The 12,313-nt window shown below is 35.6% G+C and overlaps 2 protein-coding genes and 1 non-coding gene across 3 annotated transcripts; 2 read left to right on the forward strand and 1 right to left on the reverse strand.

Annotated features, from left to right (window-relative positions):
• The first annotated feature begins 870 nt into the window (after positions 1 to 870).
• On the forward strand, positions 871 to 2,527 carry LOC145166792 (lipid phosphate phosphatase epsilon 1, chloroplastic-like). The gene is made up of 4 exons (XM_079085832.1): positions 871 to 1,454; positions 1,583 to 1,808; positions 1,924 to 1,997; positions 2,092 to 2,527. The coding sequence occupies exons 1-4, from the start codon at positions 1,134 to 1,136 to the stop codon at positions 2,314 to 2,316; spliced, it is 846 nt and encodes a 281-aa protein (XP_078941958.1). The 5' UTR covers positions 871 to 1,133; the 3' UTR covers positions 2,317 to 2,527.
• Positions 2,528 to 4,323: 1,796 nt separating this feature from the next.
• Positions 4,324 to 5,751, forward strand: LOC145162723 (uncharacterized). Its single transcript, XM_079081794.1, has 2 exons — positions 4,324 to 4,783; positions 4,854 to 5,751. The coding sequence occupies exons 1-2, from the start codon at positions 4,572 to 4,574 to the stop codon at positions 5,596 to 5,598; spliced, it is 957 nt and encodes a 318-aa protein (XP_078937920.1). The 5' UTR covers positions 4,324 to 4,571; the 3' UTR covers positions 5,599 to 5,751.
• A 6,255-nt stretch (positions 5,752 to 12,006) lies between these two features.
• TRNAS-AGA (transfer RNA serine (anticodon AGA)) lies at positions 12,007 to 12,088 on the reverse strand. Its single transcript has one exon. It is a non-coding gene; the product is annotated as a tRNA-Ser (tRNA).
• Between the last annotated feature and the right edge of the window lie 225 nt (positions 12,089 to 12,313).

A 12,313-nucleotide genomic window follows, 5' to 3' on the forward strand; every position in this document is an offset into this window, starting at 1 on the left:
TTGTCGTCGGAAAAGTCTCACCAGAGAATCCTATTATTGCCGAAAAATCTCAAAATCAGTCATAAACTACATGGTCATGTGGTATAAGTTGAAAACTTTTCAGACATATGGTAGAATTTTTTGCAAATTACAGTGACCAAATTTGGACTTTAAACGCAATTTTAGGACTGATTTTGCAAGAAATATAACAAAGTTAACCATGAAACTGGTTAAGTGGACTAGAGTGACAACTCTGCGTAAAAATTATGGAGAAAATCAACAAAAAATGATAAGGTTTTTCCTAACTACGCGTGTAAAACTTGAGACTTTTATGGTATTTATCCTATTTTTAATACAACATGTTACCATCTTTTTATTCCTCTATACGACCGTTCAGTATAGGACCACGAACCACGAAGCCCTTCGTGGTCTAGGTGGCCACGAAGGTTGTCCGTGCACACCATCCCGGTCCTCTCGCGGTGTTGATCTAGAACCACGAGCACGGTCTCTCGTGTTGCCCAACACAATCCACCACAGACTCTTTCTTCTCTCTTCCTCTCTTCTTCTCTCTTGCAGCTTAAACCCACCACGATCACATTCCTTTGTTGTGATTATACCGGATTGAGAATGGAAGGAGGATGGAAGAAGAAGATGATGAGGTGTATACACACCACGAGCCTTCTTGTGGTGTGTATACACGAAGGACTAAGTTCACCCTATTGAGTTCTTCATCGTAATCATATAAAACTAGACAAAAACATAAAACATATCATTTTAATAGCCAAATTTAAAACACAAAACAAGGCTATTATTATATGATTATAGGCTATTGTTAATAACAATATGAACCCTATCCATATATGCACAAGGCATATGCCCTTTCGTGTCCAGTTTAAGTCTTTTGACCCAGTCCTGAAAGCTGCCGTGGATAGTTGACTTACCGATCCAGTTGCAACAATTTCAAAACCCCAATTACTAATCTTGAATGCAGGAATCAAGATCAACAAACTACTTCGATTCCTTTTTGGAGTTTTCTACACGACACCACCTACCTGTTTAAATAACAACCTCTCAATCCATCTCAACATCTCCAATATATCCGGAAATAAACCCTAATCGATGCAGATCACCTCATCATCTTCTCTAATTACACTATGTTGTTTGCAGTGGTGTCGATCTTGATAAACCCACCACCAATTTTGAACCAATTTCATAAGTTCGATATTCATCGGAAAACCCCCTTTTCTACTCCCGTTTTTCGTACCTCGAAAGAATCTGCAATTGGGTATCCGAAACCTGTTAGACTGAAGAAAATGAAGGTTGAGGGATCGATTGAGACGGGGATCCTCAACGATGGTGGTGATGAACGTTTTAGTCCGGCAGTTTCTGCTTTGGAACAGGAAACTTTGATCGATTATGGAGGTGATTCATTTCATCAAACAGTTGGTGGGCTACACACACTTGTTAATCGATTGGTTGGTATTGTTGTTTTCTTACATTTATTTCCCCATATCCAGATTAGATTCTGCCAGAAAACTCAATAACCTCAAATCGTTAGTTTGTTTTGGATTGTTTCTTATGGATTGTTGAAATTGCGTATCAGAGTAAATGGGTGGTAGCTGCAATTTTCGGTGGATTCATTCTGTTGAGACACGATGCTCTTGCACTATGGGCTGCAATGGGATCTATTCTCAATGTTATACTATCAATCACATTGAAGCAGATTTTGAAACAAGAACGCCCTGCATCTAGAGTAAGTTCAGGCCATGGAATGCCATCTTCGCATGCTCAATCCATCTTCTACGCCACCTTAATCTTGATATTATCAGGTAATTAACACTCTTTTCAACTCGATCATCAGTTCATTTAATAACTTCATCTTTTTCTGAAACTTTTATGTGTTTCATCATCATCATCATCATCATCATCATGTTGTAATGACAGTGATCAGAGGTCAGGGATTGAATGTAGTTACAGGCGTCTTTAGTGTGCTTGTTGTAGCTCTTGGTTCTTATTTCGTAAGTATACATTCATACATTTAAAATTGGATTAATTATTTCTATAATTCGAATTTGTTTTTAATCAAACTTTCGAATTGGATTATTTATGCAGTCATGGCTAAGGATTTTACTACGATATCACACTACAAGCCAAGTTGTTGTGGGTGCGATTATGGGGTCCATTTTTTCAGTGTTATGGTTTTCTGCATGGGAAATGATTGTTTTCAAGGCATATAACTCGATTTTGTGGGTTCGAATTCTTGTAATTTTTGGAGCTTTTTGTTTCTGTTTAGGGTTTATATCACATGTTTTGAGGCATTGGATGAAGGATGAATGATCATATATATCATATTCTTGTACATTTTTAATAGATCCAAAGAAATCATCCGATCATAACCATATCCATATACATATTTTGTTCGTTTTTAAATTTTATTGTAGTGTAGGTAGTACTTTGATAGTATTGTACTGAATGTTCGTTTTTAAATTTTATTGTAGTGTAGTACTTTGATAGTATTGTACTAAATGATTAACAAAGTTGATTTTTATATTGTGTCTAGGGATAATGACTTGATAGGCTAAGTTATTTTTTGAAATGTATACATTTAGTCCTTATTCTTTTTTTTTTTTGTAAATTAAACCCTTATACCCGATTTTTTGTAATTATGCAATCCTTTTGACCGGTTATAGCCGGTTTACCGGTCATATACGATTTTTATTTTATTTTCTTGAAATGAAATAACCAGGTGGCATCCACAAGTCATCTTACGTGGATATTGTTAAATTACACCACATTGAAACGACAATTAGGGCTCATTTAATCAGCCATTCCTCCATTCACTCAGCCAATAACCCTCAAACTTCTTGACTCACAATCACCATCAACAATGGCAGAAGATGCAGATACAATCGTTGATGTACACTATAATGGGGTGTTCGCACCTACCCCATTGATGTATTTTAATGGAGTAAAAGCCTCTGTACCATACACGGTTGTGAACAAGATGAACTTCCCTGATTTCATCCCCTTTCTTGAAAAGCTTACTAACGGAAGATGCAAAGATGTGTATTATTGTCCACATGAAGTGAGGTTGTCGGAGGGATTACATGTTATTCAGAATGACTGCGATTTTAACGAGTTTCTTGAAGATATCAATGAAAAGAAGAGATTGGATATGTATGTGGATCATTATCATGAACCTTTGTTTGGTTGGATTCAGGAGGAAGAAGCAGACCTTGAAGATGAAGATTTGGTTTCTATTGATGATGTTGACTCCATTTTTAGAAGATGGTCTGAAAGCTGAACATGTAGAGGACGATGAAGTTATATCTCTCAAAAGAAACTTCAATGATCATTTCCTCAACAAACTTTGTCCAATATAGAATGATGACTTGGTTCAAGAAGATCATAATGCAATACGACCTATCTACCCAAGACATGATCATACTAAGGAATGGAATGAGATGAAGCCTCGATTAGGTATGAAATACTCTACTACTGCTGAACTTAAATACTCTCTTAGTTACTATGCTATAGCAAATGGTTATACAAGACTAGGTTGCTAGTTAGATGTTGTAAAGGAAAGAATCCAACATGCCCTTTTAGATTGTATGCTTCCTGGATGAAAGGGAAACACACTTTTCAGATTAAGTCTCTCATAACATAGCACAAGTGCTCTAGAGCATTCAAACTTGGGTCAATTGTAACATATAAGTGGATAGGGAAACAATTTGTGAATGATGTTTTGGAGAGTCCTAAACTGAGTTTGAGGAAAATGAAAGCCCTAGTATCTAAGAGATACAACATTAATGTGAGTGTTGGGCAGTGTAGGAATGCAAAAAAGTTAGCATTGTCTGAAGTTGAGGGAAGTTTGAAAGAACATTATGCCAAATTGTGGGATTATGCGGCTGAAATCAGAAGGGTTAATCCAGGTTCACATGTTGAGGTGTTCTTGGAGCCACAACCTGATAATACTGTGGTGTTTGATAGGTTTTATGTTAGCTTTAAAGGTGTTGTGGATGGGTGGTTAGATGGATGCAGAAAGGTAATTGGGGTTGATGGTTGCTTTCTTAAGGGTGTTTGTAGAGGGGAGCTCCTATCAGCAGTGGGTAGAGATGCTAATAATATATTTATCCCTTAGCTTGGGCAGTAGTCAATGTCGAGAACAAAAGGACATGGAAATGGTTTTTGGACAATCTGATGGAAGACGTTGGAGGGGGGAATGGTCATGGCATTATAATCCTCTCAGATGGCCACAAGGTAATCATTCTATTTTTTTCAATTAACTTTAATTGTTTTGATCATTTAATTAACTAATCATTTAATTGTTTGAATCATGGATTATTTGAAGCTGTGAAGGAAAGATTTCCTGATGTGGAGCATAGATTATGTGTTAGACACATTCTAGCTAATTTCCATAAAAAATTTAAAGGAGACCAATACTTTAAACCATTTTGGAGGGCTGTTAATGCAACAACTGTACCAAAGTTTGAAGCAACAATAAATGAGATTAAGTCCTTGGAAAGCAAGGCTTATGACTATCTCATAGACAGGGATCCAAGGTGTTGGTCAAAGGCTTTTTTAGAGAGGGTATGGACTGTGATGCAGTAGAGAATGGAGTTTCTGAAAGTTTCAATTCTGTTGTACTTGATGCTAGAAGGAAACCATTGATAACAATGTTGGAGGACATAAGATGTTGGGCAATGCAGAGGTTATGGATGCAGAAGCAAAATGGTTTGAGTTGGGATTTGGACATATGCCCAAGTATCAGAAGGGAGATAGAGGATTTGAAAGAATTGCAAAGGTTAGTAACAATTTCATTAGTTATACATTGGTTTATAATGGTAACTGACTATCTTCTTGTATATTGACAGATTTTGGGTACCTTATGTGAGTGGCTACAAAGAATTTGAAGTGTTCTCAGGACATGAGAGGTATGTTGTTGATCTGAATCAGAGGGCATGTGGATGCAGAAGTTGGCAACTCACAGGCATTCCATGTGTACATGTCATACCAGCAATTTCATCATTGAACCTAGATGTGGAGGCTTTTGTATCAAACTCCTATACTAAAGCCTCTTTCCTTAGTAGCTATGAGTATAACATCCACCCACTCAATGACAGTTCTGAGTGGCCACATGTTGAAGGACTTCATACTATTTTGCCTCCATTAAAGAGGAGGTTACATGGCAGGCCATGTGTCAAAAGGAAAAGAGATCAGGCAGAAAGAGAGCTAAGTGGGCACACAAGGCATACTGTGTCAAGGGCAGGCATTCCTCTAAGATGTACCATTTGCCACCAAACTGGCCACAACAAAGCCACATGCTCAAGTAAGCCAACTCCAGCTCCAAGCACAGCAGGTCCAAGTCAATCAACTCCAGCTTCAAGCACAGCAGGTCCAAGTCAATCAATTCCAGCTCCTGTCAAGAGAACTCCTGTGAAGAAAGCTCCTGTGAAGAAGGCTAATGTGAAGAGAAGTCCTATGAAGAAGGTTCCTTTGAATGATGCTGGTAGGGTGAGAAAGTTTTCAGAAAAAATCACAGAAATTAGTCTTCAGAAAAATGTTAAACTCAAGGATGGAACTGGATGTAGCCTAGACAAACCTGTGACCTTAAAGTAATTAGGTTTTGGTGTAGTGGGGTAATGTATGTGATATATATTTTGATGTACTGTGGGGTAATCTTTTGAACTTAATTACTATATTACCCCTACTAGTTGTTTACTTTTGATGTACTTGTCGAATATTTTGAACTAAATTACTGTATTACCCCTCCTGGTGGGCTTATCTTTTGTAATTATTAAATGGCTTAATGCCTTTTGTCAGTCACTTTTATTTGTCTTTACATCCAATTGTCTATAAAAAAAAAAATATTTCCTGTAATTTGTCTTGGTTTTACCTCCATTTGACTGACTTAATTACATCAACATCCATACATAATAGCAATAAACTTTACCATTAAATAAACATAAAGTACATCAACATCCATTACATAAACAAGAATTACACAACAAGTCTATTACATCAAAATCCCCTAAAACCTCCAGAAGCATATCTTCAACCCCAAAACATAACCTTAACAATGACCAGCAGAATCAGTACACAAATCATAACCTTCAACTGTTTCACTTCTTCTCTAACAGATGCCACATCCTCTAAAACTTGTATAAGATAATTTGCAACATCTGAAAGAGTATCTTCTGCAATGGGCTTCATATTCTCAGGTTCTTCATCAATCCATTCCAAAAATTTACACTTTTTCCCTGGTTTCTGTAGTAATAAAATCAACAACATAGAAGGTAAGAAGAAGAAAATTGAGGCGATTTGCAGGGCCGCAAACATATATGGGGCCTGGGGAGAAAAGAAAAAAAAGGGCCCCTCAAAGACAAATATAATAAATATTTAAAAAAATATCATTTACTCTTCAATATAGACGTGTTCAATTAGCAATAACAATCAAACTAAATTGATTATTTTTTGAGCTAATTTGAGTTTCAACAAACTTTAGGCCCTAAAAATCATTTAGGTCATATTTTATATATATATATATATATATATATATATATATATATATATATATATATATATATATATATATATATATATATATATATATATTGTGACAACCGTCAATTTTTGGCCAAGTCAAAGTCAACTAAAGTCAACAAGTCAAACCGGTTAACTCATCTAACCCTTGTACATTAGGGTTTCCATTATGTTTCTTATTGAACAACTCACAATCTTAATACAAAGTATCACTTAGAGTTTTCACGTGTTCGGAAATTCTACACCCTAATCACGGCAAGTGATGAAACTACTCGATAAAACATTATTCCTTAACCCTCAGGGGCATATAACAATCATAACAAGACTTAACGGGATGTACAAACCTTGCGTTGCGAAGCCAAACACTCAAAAAGGTCACAAAAGAAGTCTCTCCCAATCTCTTTCACTCTAACCCTCCCAAAACTCTCTAAGTAGGAGAAATCGCTACAAGTGTGTGTAATCTCTCCTAAATCTCTCCAAGTATGTGAAATCTCTCCCAAATCTCTCTCTGTATGAGAAATCTCTCCAAGAATATCAAATCTCTCCCAAATCTCTCCAAGTATGTGAAATCTCTCCCAAATCTCTCTCTGTATGAGAAATCTCTCCAAGAATGTCAAATCTCTCCCAAATCTCTCCAAGTATGTGAAATCTCTCCCAAATCTCTCTCTGTATGAGAAATCTCTCAAAGAATGTCAAATCTCTCCCAAATCTCTCTAAGTATGCCAAATCTCTCCAAGTATGTGAAATCTCTCCCAAATCTCTCTCTGTATGAGAAATCTCTCCAAGAATGTCAAATCTCTCCCAAATCTCTCTAAGTATGCCATATCTCTCCAAGTATGACAAATCTCTCCCAAATCTCTCTCAAAATCTCTCTCAACTTTTTATAATCACTCGGGGCATCCCGACCCTCGAATTTGACGAAAACAGCTCGAAAACGGAAGTCTACGCGAAAAACAGCCTTAAGGAGCCGAAACTCCTTTTAGGAACCGAAACTCCTCTTAGGAGCCGAACCTCTTAGGAGTCGAACCTCCTGAGAACCAAAACCCTCTCAACCGAAATGGACCGAGCGGTCGGTCTATTTCGGTCCCCTGACTAATCAGAACCGAGACCTGACTTTCGACTCTTCCCTTCTTACCTTCGGTCCGAGAAGACTTCTCACTTTCGGTCCGAGAAGCACCTACGCAGCCGAACCCCTCCACTCTCGGTCCCTTCTGATGAGCAGCCTGCGAGACCTCTCGGTTCCCATGCACAACCGAGCCTCGCCTTCGGTTCTATGCTCCTAAGGAGCCGAACCTGTGCACCTTCGGCCCTGAAGTTTGGATTTCAGCAATTCCTACCCGGTTTTCAATATTTTTAGCGTTTTGAGCCCGTTTTTCGAGATTTTAACGCGGGATTTTCACCCAAACTCGTATTTTAACATAATAAACCCCAAATATTCATATTTTAATTATATTTTGGGGAAAATCCTTGCCTAAGAATAAAATCTAGTTGGTAAGATATTTAGGAGGAGTGTTGACTTATCCTTTGAACAAGGACACAAGCAACCTCCCCATACCTTCATAGTACAACCCCTAGTCACTATTCACCCATACCTAGTCAATCATTGTCCTTTTCCCACTCTTTTTCAGCCATAATGTTGAACAAAAGCTGGAGATATCCTCCCCTTTCCTCCCACTTTATTCACTCTTTCTTAAGAAGAACAAACACCTCTCTTCCACTTTCTCTCTCTAAAAATTCGAGATTCAAAGGCTGGTCTTGGGTTTTTCCTCCACATTTGGTAAGTATCTTCCTCCCACACTTAGATATTCTACTATCTTTCATCCAAATCATAGATTGCTTACACAAATATCGTCATATTTGTGTTAGATCTTCAAATCTTCAAGCACCTCCCAAGTGTTCTTGAGTTGAGCACTTCTTTTCTCCATCATCCATCTACTGAAATCACTCAAGGTGAGTTCATACCCCTATCTTTTCCTGTTTTTCTTAAGTTTTAAGGGGGGGGGGGGAATACAAGTTAAAACACCAAGAACACAACTAAACTCATTTAACAGCCTTCATCAGAAAAGTTCAACTCCATTCACGGAATGTTTTGGTCAACTTAAACATTTTAGTTTTCAAAACTGTATTAGGTGAAAATAGTTCAGGTTCATACCTTTAAAATGACTACTTGCACATCACCATACGATTTTTCTACGATTTATGGTGATTTTTACAAAACTGCCTATCATTTCAAAAACGAATTTGGACCAGTCTGTGAATATGAACATTTTAACACAAGTTAAAGACTTCCAAAAATCATAATAAAAATTATGAACAAACTAGACATATTTTATGAACTCTCAGAATTTACGGATTCAGTTTTTGACTTCGTATGATTTTTCTATGATTTTTCTAAAACAGTGCAGAACGGTTAAAAACTAGTTAACGGCTTATAACTTTCATAACACTTTGTAATATGTTGAGCAAAGTGCATAACCATAAGTTCTAAATATTGAATGTATTATCTTGTTAGTTTATCATCTTAAACTGAAATTTAGTCATTCATGATACGGTTTACTCATTCGCTTCGAGCACATATAATAAACTTCAATAAGGATAGTTTATGGATTTTACTACACGAAAAAGGTTTTACTCTCAAAACAAATGGGTTTTTTCATATCCTACGTGATAAACTATAATAGTAATAGTTTAAGGATTTCGTATCACTATTTATTCAAAGAAGGTGATTTTTCTTCCTCCGCGGAAGAGGTTTTAATATCAAACTATGTGTAAACTAGTTAACTTAGGTTGTGAGGCAGTTCTCTCCCCGTACGTTCGAGTACGGGATCCCAATTCCTGTAAGTTATAACCAGAGTCTCTTGTAGGGAGAGCGTGATAATTGTGTATAGATCTATATTGGGGTTGACACCCCACACCTTGCTGCTAGCTGCAGTGGGACCTGCAGGTCTACGGGTGACAAGAGTCATAGTATCTTAACGTCTGAAAAACGTTGTGCAGGTTATTTCTCGTCATAGTATGGTTATAGCGACTCACATAGGTAGTTAACAATCATTCAAGTTTACATGGAAAATTCTACTTTGAAAAAGGGTTTTACTTCTAAAACTAAACGAGTTTATGTCGATTTAAACTTGCAAAAATTACTTTAAGTATGGGAAAATACTTGTTCATTTTTGGTCCTGGGATTTAGGACTACCTAACTTTAAAAAGGGTTTTATGCCGAATTAGAACCACTTTTATATCTTTAAGTATGGTAAAATACTTAACTATTTTCGGTCCTGGGATTTAGGACTACCTAACTTTAAAAAGGGTTTTATGCCGATTTAGAACCACTTTTATATCTTTAAGTATGGAAAATACTTGTTTACTTTCGGTCCTGGGATTTAGGACCACATAACTTTTATAAGGAAAATATAGGATTTTCTTTGGAATCATATCTCTGTTAAAACTATATTTCGTCTAGAATTGTTAGACTTCAGCTATAACTGCTAAGTGTATATGCTAGAGTTATATAAGAATCTAGTCATAATCGACTTAGAATTGGTGGGCCCGCCTTACTTCCTGTTCCTTGTTTGGTTGTGGACCTAGGGCAGACCCATTAGATTCGACGGTTTATTTAACATAAATTTTATATAACTTATATACACTGGGCGATTATAGAAGGAATCTATGGGTCTTTCTAGGGTTCATTATCGCATAACATAGAAGCATTCATTTTACTTAATAAAGAAAATATTGGATTTTCTGGAAACATACTTTGTCGCTTTTACAAGGAAAACGGTTTCTTTCTCAAACAAAACTCTTATGAACTCACCAACTTAATTGTTGACACTTTTTTCAAAACTACTTGTATTCTCAGGAAATCAGTGAAACAGGAAAACCAACAGCATTTTGAGGATGGGACGATAAATCGTCAAACGTTTCATTTTGTCATCATAATGTAATTGATTTTGAAACATGTAAACTTATTCCATGGTGTAACCTTTTCAATTATATTTATGATGGTTGTACTTACTTTGAGCACTATTATATTCGTTGTTGTGATACTATACATGAAGTCCTCCACCCCCAGACGTTTCCGCCATCCTTGGTTTGGGGGTCTGACATATATATATATATATATATATATATATATATATATATATATATATATATATATATATATATATATATATATATATATATATATATATAAACTACGTAACCCATAAATTTTAGGCCCCCTGGAGTCGTGGGCCCTGGGCGGTCGCCCGGGTTGCCTACCGTCTGGACTGGCCCTGGCGATTTGACAAATAAAATCAATTTAGGTATTTACCAATGAGTTAGGGCACACTCGGAATTTCTTTCCAGGGTTATCTTTGGTCTTGGAGGTACGCATTCTTGAAGGGAGTTCACAATCACAGAGGACTTCTATATCTACTTTGTGATTGCTTGAACCTGTGGAGATTCTTGAGCCACTCGACATCTTCTTTCTTCTTCTACGAATTCCCCACTTCTCTTATCTACTATGTGTTCGAGTTTGAAGGTGATTCCTCCTTATTTTGGATGTTAACATTCGTTTATAAGGAGTAACTAAACTAATTAATTGTTATGCAGTTGTTTTTAGTGCCACGTGTGCTTCCACATCAGCAAAACCTATAGAATCCGGTCAAAAGGACCTATTGTGTACATATTAATAAAGTATAAGGGTTTAATTTACAAAAAAAAAATAAGGACTAAATGTGTACATTTCAAAAAGTAATTTACCCTATCAAGTCATTATCCCTCATGTCTATGATAGATGTAACTTTTTATTTTTATAGAATTGTTGGGAAAAAAATAACATTAAATTTTTGAATTTAGAATTATATTACTTTATGAGTTAAAAGCTTTCTAAAACTATTTAATATAGATAACGTATTAAAAGTTTTGTTTTTTTGTTTTTTTGTTTTTTTGTTTTTTTTTGTTTTTTTTGTTTTTTTTGTTTTTTTTTATATAAAAGCTAGTCACAAGTATCATACTTTTTCACTAGTTGGACAAGTGATTAAGCCCCTCAGAAGAAAGGTCTTATAATTTTGTAACATCTCCTTAGTTTTTTAATAACATATCGTTGTTCCAAAAAAATAGAGTATTTACATTGGAAAGGTAAATCGAATGGTTTGACGATGCGTACCCGATTATATGTCACGTAAAATGTGAAATATTAATTTTTAAGATAAGATGTAGAAATCTTTTCTTAAGGGCATGTCATTGTTATGAACTAATGATTGTATATTAATTACATTACAACTTATTCAAAAACAGAACTCAAAAAAAATAAAAAATGATTGTATATTAATTACAATTTATCCAAAAACAGAAACTCAAAAGTATATTAGTTACAATTTATCCAAAAACAGATACTCACAAAATGATTGTATATTAATTACAATTTATCTAAAAACAGAAATTCAAAAGTATATTAATTACAATTTATCCAAAAACAGAAACTCAAAAAAAGAAAAAAAACGTGGACAACAGGATTCGAACCTGCGCGTGCAAAGCTCACATGATTTCTAGTCATGCCCGATAACCACTCCGGCACGTCCACAAGCTTTTTTACATTTCGTCATTTGCATTAATATTTGACAGAACTTTATTTACATAAACCTTTGCAAAAGGCAGTATATAGACATGCATACTTAAAAAATATCTATAACATAAAAGTATAAAAAAAAAGTAGCTGTTTTTTATGAACATCTCTAGAAACATTTATGATAATCTATAACGCTGTATGAAACTTTAATACAATGTTTAAAATAACATATTTATTCAA

This window comes from Lactuca virosa, chromosome 3, assembly GCF_052849685.1.
Source record: "Lactuca virosa cultivar CGN04683 chromosome 3, Lactuca_virosa_CGN04683_v6, whole genome shotgun sequence".
NCBI lineage: Eukaryota > Viridiplantae > Streptophyta > Magnoliopsida > Asterales > Asteraceae > Lactuca > Lactuca virosa.

Coding starts and splice junctions, on each gene's coding strand:
- LOC145166792 (XM_079085832.1), top strand. CDS start 1,134: ATGTTGTTTGCAGTGGTGTCGATCTTGATAAACCCACCACCAATTTTG. Junction 1,455..1,582: donor ACACACTTGTTAATCGATTG/GTTGGTATTGTT, acceptor ATTGCGTATCAG/AGTAAATGGGTGGTAGCTGC. Junction 1,809..1,923: donor CTTAATCTTGATATTATCAG/GTAATTAACACT, acceptor TTGTAATGACAG/TGATCAGAGGTCAGGGATTG.
- LOC145162723 (XM_079081794.1), top strand. CDS start 4,572: ATGGACTGTGATGCAGTAGAGAATGGAGTTTCTGAAAGTTTCAATTCT. Junction 4,784..4,853: donor GATTTGAAAGAATTGCAAAG/GTTAGTAACAAT, acceptor GTATATTGACAG/ATTTTGGGTACCTTATGTGA.